This window comes from Myotis yumanensis, unplaced genomic scaffold (assembly GCF_028538775.1).
Source record: "Myotis yumanensis isolate MYYU_CA2020_CCGP unplaced genomic scaffold, mMyoYum1.0.hap1 SCAF_6, whole genome shotgun sequence".
NCBI classification, from domain to species: domain Eukaryota; kingdom Metazoa; phylum Chordata; class Mammalia; order Chiroptera; family Vespertilionidae; genus Myotis; species Myotis yumanensis.
In genome coordinates this window covers 43,575,729-43,601,450 of record NW_027223757.1, presented here as the reverse complement: position 1 = coordinate 43,601,450, position 25,722 = coordinate 43,575,729, and the positions used below count along the sequence as shown (strand labels likewise).

General features: G+C 37.2%; 1 protein-coding gene across 1 annotated transcript in view; it reads right to left on the bottom strand.

Annotated features, from left to right (window-relative positions):
- ASCC3 (activating signal cointegrator 1 complex subunit 3) overlaps window positions 1-25,722 on the bottom strand; it is a 252,026-nt gene that overhangs the window by 16,562 nt on the left and 209,742 nt on the right. Inside the window, exon 37 of the mRNA XM_070418020.1 lies at window positions 13,825-14,049. Within this exon, the coding sequence (XP_070274121.1) occupies window positions 13,825-14,049 (225 nt within the window). The remainder of the gene's footprint in view (window positions 1-13,824; window positions 14,050-25,722) is intronic.

Sequence of the window (25,722 nt, the reverse complement as noted above, 5' to 3'; positions counted from 1 at the left end):
ATGTTATCAGGTGGATAAAAAGATGTAGGTCTAAGGTCCATTATTAAAATTTTCTAAACTTCTGTTTAAAAAGTCTGTGAATGATGATGTAATGTACAACATGGGGAATATAGTCAATAATATTGTAATAATTTTGTTCAATGCCAAAAGGTTACTAGAACTGTATTGGGGATCACTTCATAAGGTATATGGATGTTGAGTAACTATGTTCTATACCTGAAAATAATATATGTCAACTATACTTTAATAAAAAAAACCCAAAACAAAAAATCCCACCATAAGAAGAAATAGTCTGTGAACTTAGTCCTTACTGTCTTCAGGACTGGCTGCAGGTGTCTTGGTGAAGTGGCATGGAGGAGGATCCAGCCTCTCTACCCCCTCAGCATTCTGATGACTTGCACCCTCTCTTCCTCCCTCTCAAGGAACCTGTTCTCCTTTTCCTCACATCCCCCAAGAGCCATCCTAAAGTATGGAATGATAGTGTAGGGGTTACAACGATCAAGTGAAAATAAGATAATGACAAAAGTTGAAATGACTAGATAATGGTGCTACTTCTGTTCAAATTAAGCGACATAAAGATAATATACTATCAGAGTTTAAGGGGCAGATTTATTTAGTCTAGAATGATAAAAAAAGGATTTTAATTTATTTATAAAAACAGATTGTTATATATAGAATGTCTTGAGAGAGCAACATACTATGGAAAGATCATAAAAACAATGAAAGTCTGAGAAATTCACAGCCAAGAGGAGCCAAGAAGACATAACAACTGAATGTAAGGTGGTATCTTAAATGAAACCCTAGAACAGAAAAAGAACATTAAGTAAACTGGAGAATTCTGAATGAATATGGACTCTAGTTAATAATAATCAATATCAGTTCATTAATTATGACAAAAGTACCATGTTAACATAAGTTAGTAATAGAGGAAAACTGGGTATGAATATCTGGGAACTCTGTTCTATCTTTGCAACTTTTCTGTAAATCTAAAATTATAAAATAGAAAGTTTAGAAAAAAAAAACAACTACGGAAATTCATCCCAGGCAGCCTGTTAAAACATTAGTTGTTAGACATCTGCTGGAAATAAATGCACTACTTAGTTGAAGAGCTCCCAGCAGTTTTACGATGATGGGAAAACCGGAAAAAAGCTTTCTTGATAGAAAGGCACACTCCTTTCAAGGTTCAGGTCAGTGGTAAATAATGACCCAATATTTTGTCAATAATTAAAATGCTATAAATATGTTCATAAGAATCTTTTTCAATAGCAACAGTTGTTCACAGTAACTTTCTCCTGAACTTTTACCCCCAGAAGGTTAGCATTCAGGAAGCTCAGCTGCTGTCTAACAAACTTAATTAATCAAAAAGTCATTTCCGAGTTGTAACTATGAGTAAAAGCGCTTCAAGTGCGCTAGCAAGCCTACAAGTTAATCAAAATGCTAATGCAGTACAAATTAAAGTTGTGATTAACATTTCACAGTAGCTGCTTAAGTGAACTGATCACACAAATGGGTTAAGCATTACTCATTTCCTACAGCCCCAACCGGGAAAAGGGTTGTTATGTGGGTATGAGGAGAGGAGCTGGGGGTAGAAGTATCCTTCATAATAGCATCATATCGTCAATAAACCATCATCAATTGTCTTACAAAAACTTACAGGTAGAGTCACCGTGCAGGAAATAGCCTTCCAAATTATATTACAGTCCTTGAAGGGAGATTGTCTATAAATCCATAAAAGTAAAGGTGTTTAATACCTCAAACTTCACACATTTATGTTAGTTTTGGAAATGCTAAATGCATCAGCTCCATGTTGCTTCTGAAATGGGGGATGGTGCTTTGTTTTAAGTGTTCTGCTGTAGAATTAAAACATAGCTTTGATACTAGAAGATGATTCTGCACTCTACTGTGGACCTTTGCAGTTGGAAGAATAATCACTCAGGATTAAGTTCATTTAGAATTACTTGTTTTTAAATAGTCACCCATTAATAAAACTTCATCAGGCTCCTATGCCAAGACATGAGTTCCTGGCAGCCTGTCCAGGACTGCAGCCTGAATTAGACTTCCCTGCCTCTATGAATTTGATAAGGTCACACTAATGTTTACAACAGACTACATGTGTTGGTAGACAATTCAGACTTGGCAGATAATCTTTAAAACATTATGAGAATCTACACATAATAAATTGCCCTTTTCAATCTTCTCCTAAAAAAGAACTAGATAGGAAAAAGTGAACTATTTATTCATCCCATTCACCCATGATATACTGAGAGATACTATGTGCCAAGAATTATGCCCAAGTCACCTTAACAGTCAGTGACATTATAAATAGTTATTGATAAGGTTCCAGCATACCTTGCATGGTACAAAATCCTCCAAATGTATGCTCATAGTATTAATATTCCTTGAAACATACTTATAAAAGAGATATATCTAAAAACTTAATAGTGTAATTTTCATTTTAGGATAATTTAAAGACTTGAGTTGCAATTATTAGCTCTTCAAATTGTGGACTACTAACTATGTATAATCCAATTTTGGAAGTCTAAAAATTATTTACTTATAACCCATCTATCTTTTCTTCAAAATAATTTGAAGAAGCTTTCTGAAGCTTATTGTGCTATGCTCTCCATGTAAAGGTAGTCTGTTCATTTAGTCTAACTATAAGCATTTAAAAATATGAGAGGATTCTACTAAGAATACATAGAACATTTTATCTACCATTTGCTGTATCAAAACATTTCTTAACAAGAATTAGACTAAGGACTTGACTAAGTACTCCTTTTGTTAAGCTCTGTAATACCTGGACTATTTTCACTGGTAACTGTATTTGACTCTATGATTCTAAAACTTGTTCATTTACTTGACACTGACATTCTTCAATACACTGACAACCCACAGAGCCTGTGCTTAGTGCACCCATAGGTAAATATTCCTCAAAGGTTACATTAGCCTTGCTCCATGGCAGCTCTATCTCCTGGCATTATCAAATATTTCTATGCTTTTAATCTACTACAAATGGGAATCATTTATTAATGGGAATATAAACCCAGGCATAGTCATAGTATTTTTCAGTTAAAAGAATTAGGCCAATAAGAAATATTCATATAATATTTTTTTTGCTTCCCTTATCAGATTTTTCCTATTCTCAGATCCTAAAATGTACATGCATACATATCTTATTAATTAACATACTTTTAAAACTAGGTTGAAGATGCAATGTTTTTTTCAGAATAGTAGTGGGTTCTAGAAAATTATAGTACTAGTTATTTTACATGTAATACACTTTTAAAGTTTATTAAGATATTGTTATAAAGATAAAAATGTCAGGTTATTGTTTTGAAGTTTGGGCTAAACAATAACTCCACCAACAACCTTTTAGGATTTGATTTTGCAAATTTAAGAAGGTTCTCTAAATGGAGAAAAGTATACAAATTGCCTTTATTTATGCAGCTTATTAAAGTTATTTTTTGAATAGCACTTTTTGTGACAATTGATCAAGCCTTTTAGAACATATTAACATTAATTTGAGTAGTAGATGAACTACATATTATTTCATCTGTAAAAGAGAAGAGTGAAACAGTAGTTCAAAAAGACTTGGGCATTACAGAATATTCATAATATCCTATCTGATAATAGACAAACATGGTAATTAACCATACCTCTGCTACGCTTCCCATTGGCTAATCAGTAGGATATGCAAATTAACTGCCAACCAAGATGGCGGCCGGCAGCCAGTCAGCTGAAGCGAACATGAGGTTTGATTGCTCCAGTGATGGAGGAAGCCAAGGTTCCCCACCTGCCGCGGCCCAGCTCTGAGCTCCAGTCTAAGCAACAATGTTGCAATTATAGAAGCTAAACAAACCCCAGATACCTGCTTTCAGCCAACAGCCTCAGAGCTGGAGCCGCAACAAAGTTTCAATTACAGAAGGTAAATAAATCCCAGAATGAAAAAAAAAAGAATAAAAGGAGAGACTGGGAGCTTCAGTTGCAGGCTTGGCCTGCCTGAAAACAGCCCTCAGCCCCTCATCCAGGCTGGCCAGGCACCCCAGTGGGGACCCACACCCTAAAGGGGGTGTGGGCAGCCTGAAAACAGCCCTCAACCCCTCATCCAGACTGGCAAGGCACCCCAGTGGGGACCCCGACCCTGAAGGTGGTGCAGGCAGCCTGAAAACAGTCATCAGTCCCTCATCCAGGCTGGCCAGGGACCCCAGTGGGGACCCCCACCCTGAAGGGGGTGCGGGCAGCCTGAAAACAGCCCTCAGCCCCTCACCCAGGCTGGCCAGGCACCCAAGTGGGACCCCCACCCTGATCCAGGACACCATTCAGGGCAAACCAGCCGGCCCCCACCCATGCACCAGGCCTCTATCCTATACAGTAAAAGGGTAATATGCAAATTGACCCTAACAACAGAAAGACTGGGAATGACTGGTCACTATGACACACACTGACTACCAGGGGGCAGACGCTCAATGCAGGAGCTGCCCTCTGGTGGACAGTGAGCTCCCACATGGAGAAGCTCTGCTCAGCCACAAGCCAGGCTGATGGCTGCCAGTACAGCAGTGGTGGTGGGAGCCTCTCCTGCCTCCTCAGCAGCGCTAAGGATGTCCGACTGCAGCTTAGGTCTGCTCCCCGCTGGCAAGTGGACATCCCCCAAAGGCTGCTGGGCTGCCAGAGGAATGTCTGATTGCCAGCTTAGGCCCAATCCCCTGGGGAGCAGGCCTAAACCAGCAGGTGGTCATCCCCCGAGGGGTCCCAGACTGCGAGAGGGCACAGGCAGGGCTGAGGGAACGCCCACCCCGAGTGCACAAATTTTTGTGCACTGGGCCTCTAGTATATATATATATATATGGCTAAGTGTCTGACCGGTAGCTATGATGCACACTGACCACCAGGGGGCAGATGCTCAATGAAGGAGCTGCCATGATGTGCACTGGCCATTTAAAAGTAAATGGCACCACGGACCTGGCACTGACAAACCAACTCAGCTTCCTCCAAGTGGGACACGGGCCCCACCACCACCTCAGAGCGACACCCCACCAAATTGCAGCCAATGCTGCCAAGACCCCATGGTGCAAAGTGCAGCCCACAGCCCAGCCCAGCCTGGAAATAGTCACTGTGGGTGCCCAGTAATGACATCACATAGCAACACCTGGCTTCCTCTCTCTAGCGACTAGCCTCCTTGAAGTTTCTTCAGCCCAGGAACCCGACTTGCTTTATAGCCAGGTGCAAACATTTTACACTTTAACCAAACGTTTGTGAAGCATTTCCACGTGCCTCATCTCATTTGATCCTCAGAGAAGTTCTGGAGTAGGTAGATAGGAGACTCGGTAGAATCCTATTTTCTTTTCATTAGCCAGAAAACAGAGAGTTAGTAAGTTTAGAAACTTGACCTGACTGAAAAGAAATGGTGGAACTTGAAAATAACTTCAGGTTTTCTCACTGCGCAGAATATAGTCAAACACTGCTGCAGCTAAATATTTTACCCTTTGTCCTCCTTGCGTGATCTACAATAATAATCTGCTGCGTGTTGATATTACTGCTGTGTTGCTGACAATTACCTGAAAGAGAAGTTGGGGTGCTTCACTGGGCTGGAAAAAGTTCAGCTAAGTCAGAAAGCAGGTCTAATTAAGCAAGTTTATCTATATATATAAAGCTTTCGCTGGCGTCAATCACACGCGTGTGTTTCAATCTGTCATTGAATTTGGTTGACCACTTCTATTATAGAGAAAGAGTGAATAGCGATATTAAAATATTTCTTCTAATTAATTTCCTTTCAATGTGCACGAATCCGTGCACTGGGACACTAGTATAAAATAACAGCTTCTATATTAAAGTTAGATGCAAGAATTTATAAAACAGAGGAAACCATCATAACATAGCTCCTTAAAGGTCTTCCTTTCAAGAACTGAATCACATAGATTATTATTAAGGCAGGTCCTCTAGTTTACTTTTGCCTATTTCCATTAGGGCAATGGAACATGAATTCAATCTCTATAAATATGTTCCTTTATGTAGAATATAGAACTTTATACTTTTGCTCAATAGTAAAGAGAAGATGTCTGCTATCATTAGGGGAGTTGCTAGTTCCATATCTTGGGGCAAAGAATCTGAGATTGCCTATTGCTGCTAAAGGTTTGAAGATTTTCAGAAAAGCATCAGTGAGATGGACAAAGGCTATCTCCAAGGATTTCTCATTAGTGGTGGTGGTGATAAGCCAGTGAAATAAGCCAATAATCCAACCTGAGCAGAGAAGGCAAACCTTCAAGAAAGAAAGAGGAATATAAAATGTATGTATGTGTATTTTAATAGTAAAACTATGCATAGGTTGTTCTAGTGTGCACATACTATGTATTACAGGGTCATCTTGTAATTCTGTTGGCATTCTCCTTTCTCCTATGGTTGTATCTCCAGTCTGACCTTTCCCCCATTATTTCCAATTATTGTAGTTTTAGGAAAGAATGTGGGGAAGTTAAGTGATTAATTCATGATCGATCTAGCATACTATAAAATCCTCAAGAAGAATCATAAGCAGTTGCTACAAAAAAAAACAAACAGCATATCAACTGGACACTGTAGAGAGATATAATAAAGCAATTACAAATATCAATCATATCAACAAGTCCCTCTTAGAAACTGGTTAAAGTAATTATAGACAGACTGTTGAAAAGGGAACTGGAGTAATTAACAGAAGGTGATTTGAGTACACAATGAAAAGGAGGGATTAATTTAAAAATTCTTAGTTTAAAAAAGTGGAAATTCCTGTGAAGTTCTCACATTTTAAAACAAATTCTGACTAGACCACAAGTACAACTTTAAAATCCATCTTTATAGGACAATGGAATCCTTATACGATTTGGCTTAGTATTGCATTTAGGTAGTTTTTCATGTAAATAAAAATGATTTTAATGTAAAGACCTATGGCATTTTTAGAAAAGATCAGAGATATTAGGGCAGGATTTAGAGTCCAGGTTTCCATATGTACTGCCTCAACATATCACCTTTAGTTTATTTAACTTCTCTGAACAACAATTTCTTTGTCCTTTGATAAAAACAAACAGTGTGAGGGAGAGAGCTAATTAAAACACCAGGCACTTATCACCAGTTCTAGCTTTGCCATCACATTTGGAAAATTTAGACAAGTCATTTTATTTTTTGATACTTCTTATTTGTAAATTTTCCACCCATAAAAGCTAACAAAGTTTTTTCTTTGGTATATCTGGCACAGAAATTATGCCACATCATTTACTACATTCTACAAATATGTTTTAGAGTTAATGTGATCAAGAAGAGGAGCTCAAAGGTGAATGGCAAGAATAATCAATTCCATAAATTGTCCAATTTATAAACTAGAATATTTTAAGAAGATTAAAAAATTGAGATATGTATAGAAATTTTTACCCTTATTTTTGTTGAGTGGGCTAGAAATGGAAATGTTCGTAACAGAAAAATATTAAAAGGAACCATAACAAAAACACCTTAAAACAAAAGAATTAACACAAATGACCTTGATTCCTAACTTCAGATGGGTACAAGAGAAGGCAAGCTATATTGTATATTCTGACTTAAGCCAGAGTAAGTTACCACTACAACAACTATTGTTTTCTTTTGTGAAAGATTACCTAGGACATAGGTAGTCAAAATTAAAGAGTTTTCATAATCTAAATGATGGCTCAAGTAAAAGGTATATTTCTAGAAAATAAAGGGAGAATAAAAATCTTTAGAGTTAAATGACTATGGAAAAGCAAAGAAACAGAACTATTGAGAATGGGGATACTAAAATAGACCTAGTTCTCTGAGTTCTCAAATTGTTGTTTACTTTAAACATTAACACTAATGCCCCACTCTTGTAAGGTACTACTAGTATTTTACTCAGGTACTGGGGTTAAGTGACTTTCCTAAGCCTTATACTAAAATAGGAGCAGAGTTGAATTTATAGTAAAAGCTGGTGGCACTGTGTCCCATACACAAAACACAAGGTCATTCTGATGTCCCATGAGGGCAACAGTGTAATTTTCAATCAGCCAGCAGAGCTGTTGCTTGGAAAACTGCTTGAACTAATGCTTTCTAAGGCCAACAGTATTCACACATCAAATGAGAATAGGGTACAATCATTAAAATGGTCAATCAGTCATGGAAAAATTTATTTATTCTTAAATTTCTGCTCAAATTTTCCAAGGGCAACCCTTATATTCTTTCCTCTTCCTGGCTTGCTTTTATCATAATCTTACAAAAAATTTGCAGAAATAAGATTTAAGATATGAAGCTTGTTGCCATCTCAGGACAACTAAGTTTCTTTCTAGGTGACTTCTGAAAAGCCAAGCCAACGTTTAAGAGGATCATCACTAATGTTTGTAATCTTATGTAATAAAAGCCTAATATGCTAAGTGTCTGGTCGTCCGTTCAACCAATCAAAGCGTAATATGCTAATGATATGCTTAGGCCACTCAACTGCTCGCTATGATGTGCACTGACCACTAGGGGGTGCAGTCAACCAGTCACTATGACATGCACTGACCACCAGGGGGCAGACGCTCTGACCAGGTTAGCTTGCTGCTGGGGTCTGGCCAATTGGGACTGAGTGAGACAGGCTGGACACGCCCTGGAGCCCTCACACGGTCCCTCCCAGGCTGGCCAACCTCCTGCACGCCTCCCCGGCCCTGATCATGCACCAGTGGGGCTCCTCAGCCAGGCCTGCACCCTCTCGCAATCTGGGAGCCCTCGGGGGGATGTTGGAGAGCTGGTTTCGGCCTGATCCCACAGGCCAGGCCGAGGGACCCCACTGATGCACAAATTCGTGCACTGGGCCTCTAGTTTATAATAAAGGAAAATTGCACACTCAATGTCTGACAATAGAGAACTCATTAAATAAACTATAACCTTCATGTGAAGGCATAAAGTGCAGTGATTATGCTTGAGAATACTTAATGTTATAAATTATTAAATTAAAGGTTATAAAATAACACAATAAAAATTTGTAAAAGAAACAAGTGAAAGGACAAGTGTGTTTGTAAATGTACAAAGTAAAGGAGCATCTAAGCCTCTAAATACAAAAAAGAACTATAATAACTATTTTACTCTAGCTAATACATTTGTTTTCTGGAGGAGGAAGGGTTAGTAATTCTAAAACTACATCAGGAGTATGCAAGAATTGGGGAAATAAGTAAATATATTTTGATTAGTGAGAGCCAGGTTTCTCACAGGTGGAGAAAGGAGTCATAAATTAACAAGGGGGGCGGGGGGACTAAAATGAACCCTTTGGTGTTGGATTGAAATTAGAGGTATTAGAATGAACTTATGATTTTATGAATCCACGTTTTTCACACATATAACCATACATACACTTATAGATAAACAACTACATATAGATGTCTGTGTATACATAGTTCCATTTCCTAGTCTTGTCCACGAGTGGGTCTGCAGCTGTGGGCAAACTACGGCCCGCGGGCTGGATCCGGCCCGTTTGAAATGAATAAAACTAAAAAAAAAAAAAGACCGTACCCTTTTATGTAATGATGTTTACTTTGAATTTATATTAGTTCACACAAACACTCCATCCATGCTTTTGTTCCTGCCCTCCGGTCCAGTTTAAGAACCCATTGTGGCCCTCGAGTCAAAAAGTTTGCCCACCCCTGGTAGAGGCTAAGACACCCAGGTAGGGACGGAGTCAACAAGCACTCAGTTTTCAGTCTCTAAAACCATTCTCTGATAAAAAAGAACCAGGGCTCTTTGGAAAAATGGCTGATTCCAGGCCTGGGACAGGGGAACAAGCACAAGATGCCAAAATGCGAGGTGGTGTTCACAAAATGATGGGGCATGTCAACATGATCTAGGATCTAGTGTGAGAGGCCCTAGTTGCTGACACTGAGACAATATAAGTAGCAAAATAAATGACAGTAATGGATTTTACCTCGTAGAATAAGACAAACACTCGTGAATTTATACTTACACAAATAAATAAAGTTCTTTCTTACAGTAAATTCTGGGAATAAAGGAAATAGAAACCATAATAGTAATAATTATTTCAGACAAAAATCACCAATGGATACTGAAAATAATGTAAGAAAGTATGATGAGAAACAGAATATTTGCATAATCTAAAACCTCTAAGTATCTTGCACAAGATACCAATTAATTACAAAAGGGAAAAAAGTAACTTTGCAGTGGAGAAGCCTGGCAGATACCACCATGTGCACAAAGTAAGCGTCACCAATAATGAGACATTCATGTCACATGCTTCCTGATGATACACCGAGAGGGTAAAGCATCATGTCTGTGGCATTCTTGCCAATAATATATAACTTCAATGTAACTATGAGGAAACATTAGGTAAACCAAATGGAGGGTAACTCTATAAAGTAACTGGCCAGTACTCTTCAAAAGTGCCAAGGTCATTAAAGAGGAAGGGATGTTAGTGGAGTGAAATTCAAATTGATAAAATTTGAATGAAGCCTGTGGATTAGTTAATAGGACTAGATTAGAATTGAGGCTAGATGTTAACATTAGGGGAAGCTGCATAAAGAATATAGTAAAATGTTTTTGTTACTTTCTTTACAAACTTTTTATAATGTATGTCTAAATTTTATTTCAAAATAAAAAATTAAAAAGCAGCTTCATAAACAATTTAAAAAAGAAAAGAAACTTATATTCATGGGGGTGAAGACATAATTACTATAAATGATTAATTTTGATGTTTTTCCAGATTTGCTGCTATGAAAGGTATTAGTTTTATAATTAAAGAGAAAACTATTCTCTTTAGATGTTATATATAAAATATCTAATAGAGGCTAAAATTCTGAATCCTTTGCCCTTTTAGCAAACTTAGAAATAGACTCCTTTAGAAATTGCTAATTTCTATTATCACATAGCCTGAAAATCATTACTGACTGAATAGTGAAAAAGAAAGTACCAGCAAGTTGATTAAATAACTTTTAGATATGCTGCACCTATATACATCTATTAAGTATATCTACATGTAGAAAATTTTAATTCCTCCTGCAACTTTTCTCCAACCCTTTCTGACCTCAGGGTTCATTAACAGGTCAGTGTTTAAGGGGGGAAAAACAGTTATAGAAAACACAAATGGGTATCCAGGGCCCTAGCGAAAATGTTAGGAACTTTAACCCCCGTTTATAAAGTGTGACTAATGAAGAGTGGCAAATCATCTTCCTAGAGAGATAAACCATGTGTTGGTTACAAAAAAGGGTGTCAAAAAAATTTATGTGTTTATTATGGCCTTACTTCCCTCCTAATTCCTGATAAGTTTATGCTTACTCTAATTTTAGGAAATATCCCTATTCATTTAAATGATAAAACTAAGTTTTTTTCTGATAATAAAATTTTTAGATACTCATTTTAAAACATTTAAACATTTTAGAGAAGCATAAAGAATAAGTTAAAAATCACCCCAAATCCTGCTACAAAGAGATGGCTACTGTTAATCTTTTAGTGAATCTTCTGAATATTTAGAGAATCTAGTGACTATTCTGAGTCTTCTCTCTGGGAACATATTCACATATAGATGTAGATACTCTACACAGATGTAGAATTCATAAATGAAATTGTAATATTCTGCAGTGTTCTACAGCCTGAGAGATACTTATTTTCAAGTCTTCAATTTTGCAAATGATTCCATAATGTACTTGTACAGAAATCTTTACAGATTCATTACTCTACCTTTAAAACCATCTGAGGTCTTTTGAAAATTTTAAAATTGTTTCTATTACAGAAATGTCATAAAATGTAGAAAATCAAAATCTCTTAAAGTCACACTTGGCTATGCTTCTCCTACCCTGTTCCTCTCAATTTCTCAGTATATAGCAGCCCCAGCCTTCCAGCTGCTCTGGAGAAACGCTTTGGAATCATTTTTGGTTCCTCACTTTCCCTAAAAATTCTGTCCAATTCATTAGCAGAATCTGTTAGTTCTCTTTATATATATATATATTGATATATATATTGGATTCAACCAATTCTTACTAATCTCACTCATACCAACGTGGTCTAGCCACCTTTTAGTTATAAAAATCATTGACATGGTTTCAGATTCCACACTGCAACTAATCTTTAAAACAACATCACATGTCAAGGTTTCATATGTATCAAAGAAGAATTTCCACAAGTATCTGAAAAGGCTATAAAATTACTCGTCTCTGTGAGGCTGGATTTTCTTCATGCACTTTAACTAAAACATATTGTAACAAACATTGCAAAAGGTGACTAATCTACCTGACTTCTATTAAGCAAGATATTAAAGATACTTGCAAAAATAGAAAACAATACTACACTTTTCACTAATTTTTACTATTTTGGAAAATAGTTATTTTTCATGAAAAATCATGTTATTTATATTAATGTATAGTGGATTATTATTGTATTTTTAAATGAATAAATATTTGAGAATTTCTGTTTAATTAGTATAGTAACTATTCATAAATATATCCCACATAACCATTAGTGAACCACTGCTCTAGTATCTTCCCTCTCATTCAGAGTAAAATCCAAAATCCTTACCATGGTTTACAAACTCCCTACATGACTTGACCCCATTTTTTTCTAAAACTTCTTCTCCTACCCCGCTCTGACGTCTTTCTAATCACTCCTTCCCATCTTTTTTACAATGGCATCCTTGATTTCCCTGAATATACCAAGTAAGTTCCTACATGAGAGTCTTGGAATTAGTTTTCTCAGTGTTTGGAATACTCTCCCCCACATAAACCCGGGGCTCACCCCCTCCCTTTAATTGTTTCTTAAATGTTACCTATAAGTAAGATAGTCCCTAAACACCACATTAAAAATTGGTACAGCCACTATGGAAAACAGTATAGAGTTTCCTCAACAAAATTAAAAATGAAACTGCCCTTTGATGCAGCAATCCCACTTCTGGGAATATATTCTAAAAATCTTGAAACACCAATAAGAAAGAATATATGCACCCCTATGTTCATAGCAACATTATTTATAATAGCTAAGGTCTAGAAATAGCCCAAGTGCCCATCAATAGATGAGTGGATAAAAAAGATGTGGTACATTTACACAATGGAATACTACATGGCTATAAACAAGAAGGAACTCTTACCCTTTGTGACAACATGGATGGGGCCTGGAGAGTATTATGCTAAGCTGAGTAAGCCAGTCAGAGAAAGACAAATAGCATATAATCTCACTTACACGTGGAATCAAATGAGCAAAATAAACTGATGAAGAAAATAGAACCAGAGGCATGGATACATGGGACAGACTGACAGCTGCCAGAGGGGTAGGGAGTGGGAGGGTCTGGATAAAAGAAGGTGAAGAAATTAACCAAAGAATATATATGCACAGCCCATGGACACAGACAACAGTGTGGTGAAGGCTGGGGGGTGGGGGTGGGGGTGGGGCAAAACGGGGACATTTTGTAATAGTGTCAACAGTAAAAAAATAATACAAATCAGCACCTCCCATCTTTCTCTATATTTCCTTTATTATATATTATACATTATTATTTTTTTTTTTTAAATAGCAGTTTTTACCCTTTGACATATTTTTGTCTGTCCTTGTCATCTTGACTGGAAACCCATGAGAGCTGATACTTTTCTGTCTCATTCACTGCTGTATGCTCAGTGCCGAGAAAAGGGCCTGGTAATCCTGGTAATAGTTTACTTTCAATACATTTTGATCAAATGAATGACTGGAATTCAGATTTGCTTTTCCTTTGAAAATTCTTAATTTGATTCACCAGGTTTTTCTTTTAAATGCCACAGTAAAAATGTTTAAATGCAAGTATATTTAATTCTAAACCAACAAAAAAGAAGTGATGGGAGAAAATGTAGGTATCAGAAATGACTTTCATACCTGACACACTCTGAGAGCTTGATCCAAGACAGTTTTGGTATCAGTATCATAATCTGGGCAAGGCAGCATGGCTCGGCTGAGATGTGCCTGTAGCAGGAGATGTGCTTTGGTGTGAGGGCTGTCAAATGAATGAGGGTTTGATTCAAAGGGAAGACATTTTGCCAGTTCACTATTCATGTGATCTTCATTATGCCTTACTGGCAAATCTGTGTATTCTTCTGCATCCTGAAAAACACACACATCCATATATATATATTACTGTGTTAGATCAAAAGTATAATAATTTATGTACTTCTTAGTTTTAATTACTGACATTTAAAACATGGTTTAGAAAAATCATCGATAACCTTATCCCTTAAGAATTTTGCTTTGTTCAATACTATCCTATCTAATAAAGTGGGAATATGCAAAGTGACCGTCACTCCGCCACAAAAGATGGTGGCACCCAGTCCCCTTAGCCCCGCCAAGGGAGCGGCAGGCAGGTGGCGCAGCCAGACCCACCCCCAGGAGTCCTCTAGTCCTTTCAGTCCCACCGGCGGCGAGCTGGCAAGCTGGCCCCTCAGAGAGCAGGCAGCAGGGCCTGCCTGTGGGTCGCTATGGCGACCAGGCAAGCAGGCCCTGCAGAGAGCAGACAGCAGGGCCTGCTTGCGCATCATGGCGGTGACTGGGTGAGCAGGCAAGTGGGCCCTGCAGAGAGCAGACAGCAGGGCCTGCTTGCCCATCGCCGCGGCGTTGAGCAGGCAGGCCCTGCAGAGAGCAGAGAACCACAGGGAGTGGGCCTAAGCCGTCAGTAGGACATCCCCTGAGGGCTTCCGGATTGGAGAGGGTGCAGGTTGGGCTGAGGGAATCCCTCCCCCATGCACGAATTTCATGCACCGGGCCTCTAGTTATTAATATGTAAGGAAAAGCAAGTAATGTGTAATACATGTGAAATTCATGAATGCTTTTCTTATTTATACAGTCAACAAAAATAACAGCGACTCTACTAGGCATCAAATATCATGCTTGACACTGGGCCCACACAGTGAGTTAGAGACTAAAAGTACATCAGAGACAAAGTTCTACCAAGTGTAATGAATGTATGGTCAGTACAGAGTGCTGAAGAAACATTCAATTTGGGGACTTACTTATGTTAGTGGGTCAGAGAAAGCTTCTTGGAAAAAGTAATATTTAAGATCTATAGATAAGTGGGAGAAAAATGGTGGGGCTGGGATTAAGGGGGAGCAGAATAGGATTGGTGAGGTAAGAAAGGGTGAAGACCAGGATTTATGTACTATTTTAGATTAAATTAATTTGTTCAAAAAGTTTCCAGTTCTACATGTAGGGAGCTTGGAAGCTACCACTCCATCCTAACAAGTAAAAAGCTAAACAGACTGAAAAATCAACAACTCTTCTTGGCTCCATCTGAGGGGAGGACACAGGACAAACTGTTGTCCCCAACACTGGAAACACAGGCAAATTCAGGGAGTCACCGCTAAGAGGAGCAGAGGTTCATAAGCTGAAACTGCCAGGGGAACTGGTGCCAGGGTGAGAAAACCTTAACTGCAATTGAGGAATGGTGGGAGGCTCTGTGTGGACAACTCTCAGTGCTAAAAACTCCGGGGGGACAATCATAGGGGGCTCTCACAATATTGTGAAATTTATCTTCAGGAACTTGACCAGATTCCCACAGTTAATATCAGAGAAATATCTCTTTGGGGTTTTCTAGCAGGGGGAGGCAAAATGCACCACTCTGAAATATGCCAGAGCACATTGTTCTTCTTAACAAACAAACACCACCTCGCCACCCACACACAAAAACACACATACAAAAACCAGAAACAACAAAACCAATACTGTTTTCCATTCACAGCGAGCTGAATCCGCAGAAGTGAAATTGAGGTATGTGGAGGGTTGACTGTATATTTACAGAAAAAAAAATCCACATATAAGTGGCTCATGCAGTTCAAACCAATATTGTTCAAGGGTCAACTTTTTATCAATAATCACGTTTAATGTCAATGGTCTCAATGAACTGATTAAAAGACAGAAACTATATGCAAAAACATGATCCAACTATATGCTGTCTACAAGAAAACCACTTTAAATCTAAAGACACATGTAAATTAACATAAAAGGATGGAGAGAAATACACCATTTAACAACAATCAAAAGAAAACAAGAGTAGCTATATGAATGTCAGGCAGAGCAGGCTTCAAAGCAAGGAAAATTATCATGGATGAAGAAGGGAATTATATAATGATAAAAGGGTCAATTCTCTAAGAAGATGCAACAATTCTAAATGTATATGCGCTTAACAATGAAATGTCAAACTACATGTGCAATGAGTGAATACAGGATTGGTTTAATACTTGAAAATCAATTAATGTAATTCACTCTATTAATAAACTTGAAAACCATACGATCATCTCAACTGATGCAAATTTTTTTTGGACAAAATCTAACACCTATTCCCCCCAAAACTCTCAGTAAACTCTTCTCAACCTAGTAATTAGCTTGTTTGAGAAACCCACAACTGACATCATATTTCAGTAATAGACTGAATGCTTTCCCCTTAAGATCAGAAACAAGACAGGGATCTCTGTTCTTAGTACTTCTATTCAACATTGCATCAGAGGTTCTAGCCAGTGCAATCAAGCAAGAAAAAGTAATAGCAGGCATCCAGATGGAAAGAGAAGAAGTAAAATAAAACTGCCTTTATTTGTAGATGATATGATCATCAATATAGAAAAACCAATGAAATCTATAAAATAACCTACTAGAATAAGTGCGATTAGCAAGGTTTCAGGATACAAGATTAATATACAAAAGTCAATTGTATTTCTGTATATTAGCAACCAAAAATCAAAACTAAAAACAAATTTATAATAATATAAAATATATTAAATACCTAGAAATAAATCTGACAAAAGATGTAAAAGACCTGTATACTGAAAACCACAAACATTGCTAAGAAAAATTAAAGATTTAACTAAATAGAGAAAGATACCTTAATTCTCCCAAAATTGATTTAATACAATCTCAATCACAACAGACTTTTTTATACTTTGGCTGGCTGACAAGTTGATTTTTTAAAGAGTTCCAATCACTAATTTCAATGTGTGTGTGTGTGTGTGTGTTTGTGTGTAGGGGGTGAGGTGGGGGGAAGTCCCACACCAACAAGCAAGTCTTACATACAGCTAGGTATCCTACAGTTCAACTCAATTCTGACACTATCTACCTGCAGTTAGCATCAGGTCCCACAAATTCGGGGTTCAACTGTATAAGACTGTCTCTTGTCCCCACTGCAGATGCCAGTTGTAAGCCCAGATTATCACCTGTGTTTCTGACTGACTGGCTACAGATTTGGGGTTCTAACAATCCCTGACTTGGGTTCCATTAATTTGCTTGAGTGGCTCACAGAATTCAGAGAAACATTTTACTTATGAGGTTACTAGTTTATTATTTATTATGAAAGGATAAAACACAGGAAACAGGCAAATGAAAGAGATGCATAGACAAGGTATAGCAAAAGGGCCCAGAGCTTCCATGCTCTCTCTGAGGTGAACCTCTACCCAAATCTCCATATATTCACCTACTGGAAAGCTCTCCAAACCCTGTCCTTTGGGTTTTTAGGAAGGTTTCATTACATAGGCATGATTAATAACATCACTGGTGATTAATTTAATCTCCAGCCTCTCTCTCTTCCCCCAGAGGTTGGGGAATGAAGGTGGGATGGAGTGGTGGGGTTAAAAGTTCCAACCTTCTAACTATAGGGTTGGTAAGGAGTTTCCATTCTCAGGTGCATTCTGAAAGTTACCTCATTAACATAACAAAAGGCACTTTTTACTGCTCTCAGCACTTAGGAAATTACAAGGGTTTTAGGAGCTCTCTGCCAGAAACAGGGATGAAGACCAAATAAATATATTTCAAGAGCAAATATATATATATATATATATATATATATATATATATATTATTATTATTAAATATCACAAGGTCACAATTCAAGTGGTGTGAAGAAGAAATACACAGAAGAGTGGGAGAGTTTAGCAAAGAAATTTGACTAAGTTACGAAGATTTCCTGAAAAAAAAAAAAAAGGCAGATAAACTAAGACACAGAGGATGAGCAGATATTAACTAGATGAAGAGAGAAGTGAAAAGTACTCTGGGAATAGTCTACACAAAGGCCGGACAGTGGGAGAGAAAAAGGTGAGTCCAAGAGACTGAAAATGTGGTGTAAAAGTAATTTCAATTGATTTAAACAGTATGCTGAAAACATCTTTAATGAATATTTGCAACATTCTGTTTAATGGAAGTGGAAATATGTTTAAATTATGTCTCTTGTTTTATTTTGTTTTGCAATAGTCAAAAACATCACATGTACTCTCTACTATTTTGAACACAGTCTTCACCCTTTTGGCCTGCTTTATGCAAGAAGAGTATGCTGACACATTAGCAGTTAACAATGTTTTGCCCCATGTGTCATCTTGGTTTTCTTTTCATAAGTCATTTCAGCTCTTTCCTGTTTTCTCTGAGGTTATCTGCTAAAGAACAAGGACCCGTTACAATGACAGTACTATTATTTTTTATTGTAGGTGAATTTCAGGTGAACTGTCACCTCATGATCGACTCATTTCAACCAAATACCGGGGTCCACCCAAATCTCCATCAGCAGCCATGCACCCATCCCAGCCTTACCATGGGGCTGAAGAAAAATGGAACAGCAGGTAAGCAGATGGTTCAGATAAAACATGATCTTTTCCTTCAAGGAAATTAAAATGATATTGAGGCAAATAATTCATATAAATAATTATTTTAAGCATAGAATACTGTTAATCAGGGAAGAGCCCTGAAGTGAGTTGGATGTGTGGAAAGTGTCCCCAAGGAGGCAGTGAACAGTTGTAGGAGAGGAGAGAGGAAGAGAGATGCCCTGCATTCCCGGCAGAGAAGACAGTACAAGCAGATCCATGAAAACAGATAAGGAGGGGTCTAAGTTTAAGCCTCACGGAGGAGGAGAATGCTGCTGCTATTAATAACAGAGAAGTGGGGAACACAGTGAGCAGGAGCTTCCTTTCTGTCAAGCATGCAAAATACACTTAAAGAGAAGGCAAAAAGCCAGATAGGTAGAGGTAAGGGAGAAGAAATCAGCTGTAAATCTGTTTCATAGTCTAAAAAGTATTCATATTTATATTTCTTACTACTGTTCATAAAGACAACTTCTTCTGATCTTTTACCAGAAGAACATCGAATAGCTATTTTAATACTCCAACCTGAATTGGTTCTCCAGGTTTTGGATATGTAGAAATGGGTTTAGACTCACAAATTATATGAAAAGTTCAATTAAAATAAAATTATGTGGGAAGTAAGAATTTGGCTGAAAGCACTAATTAATATTAACTAAGTAATCCACTTCCCTCTGTACCATCTTGTTCAAATTTGATTATATATATTATACATCTCCCTTCCCTACACTGAGTGAGGAAGAGGGAGAGGGAAGGATGGTAGAAGGGAAGGGGAGAGACTGAGGGAAAGGAAAATCAATTAATTTTGATTGATTGATAACAATATAAGCTGGGCATTTCTGTCTTAGTTCCCACATATCTTTCTGTGATGTGTGATTCTAGTACTCTGAGATGCACATTTTTCATAGAGCATGACTTCTAAATGCAATCCAACTACTCCATTTGGTGCCAAACTAAAGGAACAATGACTTACTCCAATGCTCAAGGAAAACCTGGTGGTGTTGAACTCACTGAGAAGCAGCATATGTGAACAGGGTTCACTACTTACAACCATGCTTATTGCACTTTCAGGTAAATTGGATCATTAGTACTTTTTGTTGTATTTGCTTAGGTTAGAAACTAAACTCCATGTAAGATGTGACTCCACCACTCTCCAAACTGTGCCAATTCTGCTTGAATTACCCGATTTATTGCCTTAATCCCCTGTTTCACCAGGACTGTGATTCTGCTCCCTGCCAGCAGTATCAGTATCAGATGAGTCTGCTAACAGCTGAGTACATTTTAGGTTGGAAAAAATGCTAAGCAGTAAAGAGATCCTTCTAAGTCTAATAAAGGAGCCATCAGAGTTTTCATGTAGATTACCTAGAGACAGTGAGTTTCAGTGATGCCTTTTCTCAGTGCATAAAGCAATCTTTCTAAACTAAGCGTTTCATAATTTCTTTGTAAAAACTAACCTTACTAGTAAAAGCCTAAGTGGTTGTCACGCCATGATGCCATCACAAGATGGCTGTGCGCACAGCGGGTGTGCGCAGGTGGGCAGGGCTGGCTTGATGCTGGGTGCCGGCACAGAGCCTGCCTGGCAGTCCCACCTCCTCCCAGCTTCACGAGGCGAGGCCTGCCTGGGGGTCTCCCGGCTCCACATGGTGAGACCTGTCTGGGGGTCCCACTTCCTCCCAGCTCCGCACGGTGAGGGCTGACTGGGAGTCCTGCCTCCTGGCTCCACGCTGCATGGAGGCGGGACCCCTGGATCTGGCCTACCTCTTTGGGGCAACCCATCGAGGAGCCCTGGGTGGGTGGGCGGGGCCTACCTCTTTGGGGTGATCATTCACAGGGCTCCCGCTCAGTGACAGGGCACAGGCCAGGCTGGGGGACCTCCCCCCCTCCAGTGCACGAATTTTATGCACTGGGCCTCTAGTATGCTTTAATACAAGTAAAAGTATTTTAATAACCACAGTGGACAGTCTGTCTCAGCATGCTGAGTCATTTCTTTACCATTTGTTTACTCAGCATATTGTTGGATATTCAATGGTGAACAAAAGCAAAAATGAGCCCCTACTCTTATGAAGGTTCAGGGTCAGGTTGGGGAGCCAGATCTTAATCAAAATGGACTGTAAATAGATGTAAAATGACTGGATAAGTATAAAGAGGGAGAGGTACAAATAATAAGAGTGGGTCAGGGACGGTATCTTTGAGGATGTTCTGACTGAGCTGAAAGAGTAACAAGTTATTATTTTTAAATGAAGAAGGGAGGAGTGGTAGGTTAATGTTCAAACTTGACTTGAAGAAGAGGACACTGACTTTTACAGCAGTACACTCTTTAGATTGCATCTATATTGATTTTATTATTTAACATATGCTTTTAATAAGTAATGTCTTTTTCATTATTAAATTTGACATTGGCAATTTTTTGAGATCTTCAAAGAGGTTGATACTTGATTTATAAATTTTTATAAAATATCAAATTAATAATAGTTTCTGCAGTTAAAAGTATGTGTAATTAACTGAGGTCTCATCAAAAGCTATTACTTCCTTTGAGGGTCCCTCCTTTTCTGCTTCCAGTGCTTGAATTAAAGAGGAATCCAAAGAATGTAGTAGCAACTCTTCCCCATAGACATGTCACAGATCATGAGGGTGGAATGGCATGGTATGAGGTGGTAGAGAGAACACTCAATCTGGGAATTGATACAACAGGTGGATTTTTAGCTCTGCCATTTACAAGCTATGTGACCTTCTGAGAGAAAGTAAACCTCCCTATGTCCCAAATTCCTTATCTTATATTGGAATTTGGTGTGATCATTCAATGTGGTAGTGTTTATGAAACACTTAAAAACTGTAAGGCTTGGTACACATGTTTGGCATTATAATCATCATCATCATCATCATCCAACATCTGATACTATACAGAATGCTAATTGAGGTTTAAGTTTCAATTATGTGAGTTTTTGTTCTACAGATTCCAGTTACAAATCTTTGTTTATAGTTATGCAAATGTACTTCACTACCTATTATTCACTCATTTAAAAAATATGATTCTTAAAAATCAGTCCAAAAAACAGATTTTTTTTTTCTTCACTGATGCTTTACCAATAGTGGCACATTCATTTCATCCAAGTAATCACACAAATTTTATGTAATTGTGTTTCAAAAAATATTGGCTCTTTGAAAGACAATGTTCTCATAATATGAGACAGTCAAATTAAAGATGAAATATTCAGGAATTGTATTCTTCAGCTACAAATTTGAAACTGCAGGCTTTAGTCTCCAATCTCCAATTAGGTTTCTTTTAAATCCATACTAATTAAATGTTCACATCAGTGTGTGATAAGGAACTATGCTCTTTTCTGTGTACCTCAGTGAACTAACTCAAGACATCGTGGAAAGACAGAGAAAAAGAATGAATCATTTATATTACACATCTGGTAAAACTTTTCTGAAGGAAACTATTATTGATAGTTATATTTCTCTGAAACCCGACAGCATTTTATAATTAAAATTCAAGTGCTATGAAACAAAAGAATAAAACAGAAAATATTGATTTTAGATCAGTTAGATTAAATGAAAAAAAATCAGCAATTTTAGTTTTTGTGTGTGACAATTATGGACTTGAGAAATAACTTAAAATGAAGACTGACTTAAGACAACTGCTACTTAATCCTCAGTCGCTGACCAGAACCTCCTGTGAAAACTGCGATCATTTATTCCTGGAATTCCAATTCACAGTTTTCCTAAGCTCTTTAGAATGGGGCATGTTTGCTTCACCTCTTTATTTAGTTCTTATCTCTTTCGAATATTTTATTCTGGATGTATCAGACTACTTCCAAAGATTTTTTTACTCAGTTCAAATTAATTAAAGAAGCAGCAATCCCAGGATCAGCAGAAAAAAGAAGTAAAATAAAATCCCTGCTTAAAAACAAACAAGCAAACAAAAACCCTTTCTAGCCACTTCTTCCTCAGCAGGACACTCTATTTGCCTCCAAATTACTCCTCTAATTTTAAACAACTTGTCTAGTTAATTTCCTGTGTGATCACTGACTACAAGTGAGGTTCATTTTCTTATCTACATCATGTAGGTAATTAAAGGAAATTGAAATTGGGCAGTGAAGCTTTTATGCAACTGGGATTGAAGCTGAATGGAGGGCAGCGAGGTCAGTGGAGCCCATTATATTTTTATGTGAGAGGCTGGTTTGTCTACCCTGTCCTTGTTTATTTAGTGTAGGCTGGACAGCCTACTAACTGCAAATCTATGTCTCTGATTTGTCCAGCTGTCCTTGAATAAAGACATCTTTCCCTGCAAATGTTAGATGACAGTGATTGACAACCTGTGATGAACTCTGCTTGTAACCCCTGCTACTGTTTTTAGATTGCAAAGAAAAAACAGAATAAAGAAACATCTTTCATAGTCACATCAAATGGGCCCTGCTGTTCAATAGTTGTCATCTTGTTTCCCTTTTCATTACAAACCTCAATCTGTTTTACAAATGCCATAATCCCAGCCACTTCACATCAAGTAAAAAAAAAATAAATAAATATATATGTGTGTGTATGCCACTACATTCTGCCTGCATATTTACACTGATTTGAGCTTATTGGGGATATACACTCTTACATAATGGTTTATTCACACCGTCCTATCACTGACCTACTTGCTTGTTCTCCCAAGAAGAATCTGCAAATCCCTACTGCAGAGATGCCTTCCAGTGATTGTTTACTTAGGGCTCCAGTCACTTTATTCAATACATGCCCTTGTGGCCCTTAAATACACTGACTGTACAGCTTACATTTTACACTTGTTAAAATCAGAAGCTTATTAAATACTTACACTCTATGTTGGTTTTCTTCTTTAGTGAAAGTGTGTGAACAAGTGAACTTGGTTTGAGTGTGCCTGTGTGAGTGTGTTTATGCGCACTGGTTTTCTTCCAGGTGCATTACTCTAAGAGTCTGATTTACCTAAGCAAACTACCGAGGTGAGAAACAGGCAGAACGGGTTCACGCTTGGTCTCGTGTCAGCATTACGTAGCAGCACACCGGCACTTTCATGGGCTGCACACATCACTGCCTATATTGCACTCACTAAATAGCAGAGGAGAGGGCACTGTACAGTGGGATGGCCAGCTGATCAATGAGAGAGACTAAAGAAGCTTTATGCTATAACTTAATCTCTGTCATGGGAAAAGCAAAACTTATAAAGTTAATGAGTTCTAGACTTTAAGTGGCACTTGATTAATTTGTAACATTCTGAGGCGTTAAAACAAACCAAAATTAGATTCTCACATTCCAGTGCTGTCTTTTGGCCACTGAAGCTGTAGAAAAAGCATTTCAGTAAATTTCCCTGTTAAACTTCTGTGCCTTTCCGAAGTATTAAATTGATTGTACATTATGTATTTTATAATAATATTTGAACAATAATCTGGCGTTTACTAAGCCAGGTATAGATATATTAAGGGATAAGAAAATATGCTTCATGTTTTAATCTTTATTATTTCATATTACCTTTTATCAATCATTAACTTACTAAAACACTGTGTGATATAACTTGTTTTTTAAAATCTAATATATAATTAGTATTGTTTCTAAACATGATTTGCACTTTCATTAATATTATCTATTCAAACTGAATAAATTATATGCTACTATAATGAATAAGGTAAATCTTTTAAAAGAAAAGATACTATAAACTAGAATTACACGAAAGATACACCAGGATTAATTTAATTTAAAGGAAAAAAAAAGCAAAAACCTAAAAATAGCCCTCCCCCCCCAAAAAAACCACCCTTGGTTATAAAACTTATTGGAAAATGATAAAACTAAGGTCTAGTTAATTCTATAATAATCATATATTTTTTTTCTAATATGCAATTTAGAAACTTTAGATACTTCACTAAAATAAAGTATCGAAATAATGTTATTATTATATGCAGATGGCAAAAATGTAAATACGGATGGATATCATTGAAATTACTCATAGTGTGTTTCCTTTCAAGGCCTATGTGAATATATGTGTCTGATTTGTATCAATGTTTTAAACTTATGGACATATGTTTGGCCTTCAACCATTTAGGTCAAGCACAGAATCATTTGCCAAAAAATAAATATGAACAAGAAATAATACCTTATTCCTTCCATTGTAAGAATGACCACCTGGTTGACAGCTGGATTTTAAGGGATCTTACAATAGTGAGCACCAGCAGGTCTGCTGTACTTAAAATAATTTCAGTGGTAAGAATTCCATCAGAAATTTCTATTTCTCAGGATTTATAGCTAAGACCTTAAAAAATTGCTCTTTGATGAAAGTTAAAAAAAATTCCTCAGTTTTCAAAGATATAATAAAAATGCCTTATAGCTTAACAATGTTTAGATATTTTCCTTTTAAGAAATATAAGTCTTGAGACTGGCTATCAGGTTTGAGTCCTGAAAAGGAATAACTGAGATTAGAAACAATATGTAATACTTATAAATGGTTAAATATTACACTTTCTAATCTATCTCTAAAGGCTAACCAAACTTTTTTTCATCACCTTGCTTCTGCCTTTAATTTTACATATTTCTTATGGTGACTTTCTTTGTAATATGCATTTCTATAGACTATGAGATTATATCAAACATAAAACAAACAAACTAAAAAATAAAACTCAAAGTGGAAATATTAAGTCACTTCGATCTATTTAAATAACTACTAAATATTTTTCTTCTGGGAGTTAAGAACTACATATACAAAAAGAAAAATAAATCTAAAAGGTGAAATATCTGAACAGGCCAACATGCAAAAATATCATAAGCTAATAAATACAAGACTAAATGACAAATGAATGAAACAACACACTGGTGTCATGAATTTAGGAAAAGTAGTGATCACTGAATCTGAATAAGATTAATATTTTACGAGGGAGATGAGCCAAAATGAGTGGGTGAATATCATACACATTAGGTGAGAACCATAAGCAAAGGTGAGAAGTTGAGTATATATACAGCATGTTTAAGGCTGAGAGTAAGGTTAATCAGGAGAAGGGGGTGGATCTGTAAGAGTCTAATGGAAGGTGTAGGTAAAAAGGAAGACTGTGTAGGGCCTTGACAGTCAGATTAATGAAATAATGCTTTATTATGTACATAATTTTAAAACTCCATTCACATAATTTCTCCCCTCAAAAATCTAAAATTAGTGTTTTTAGTGACTTGA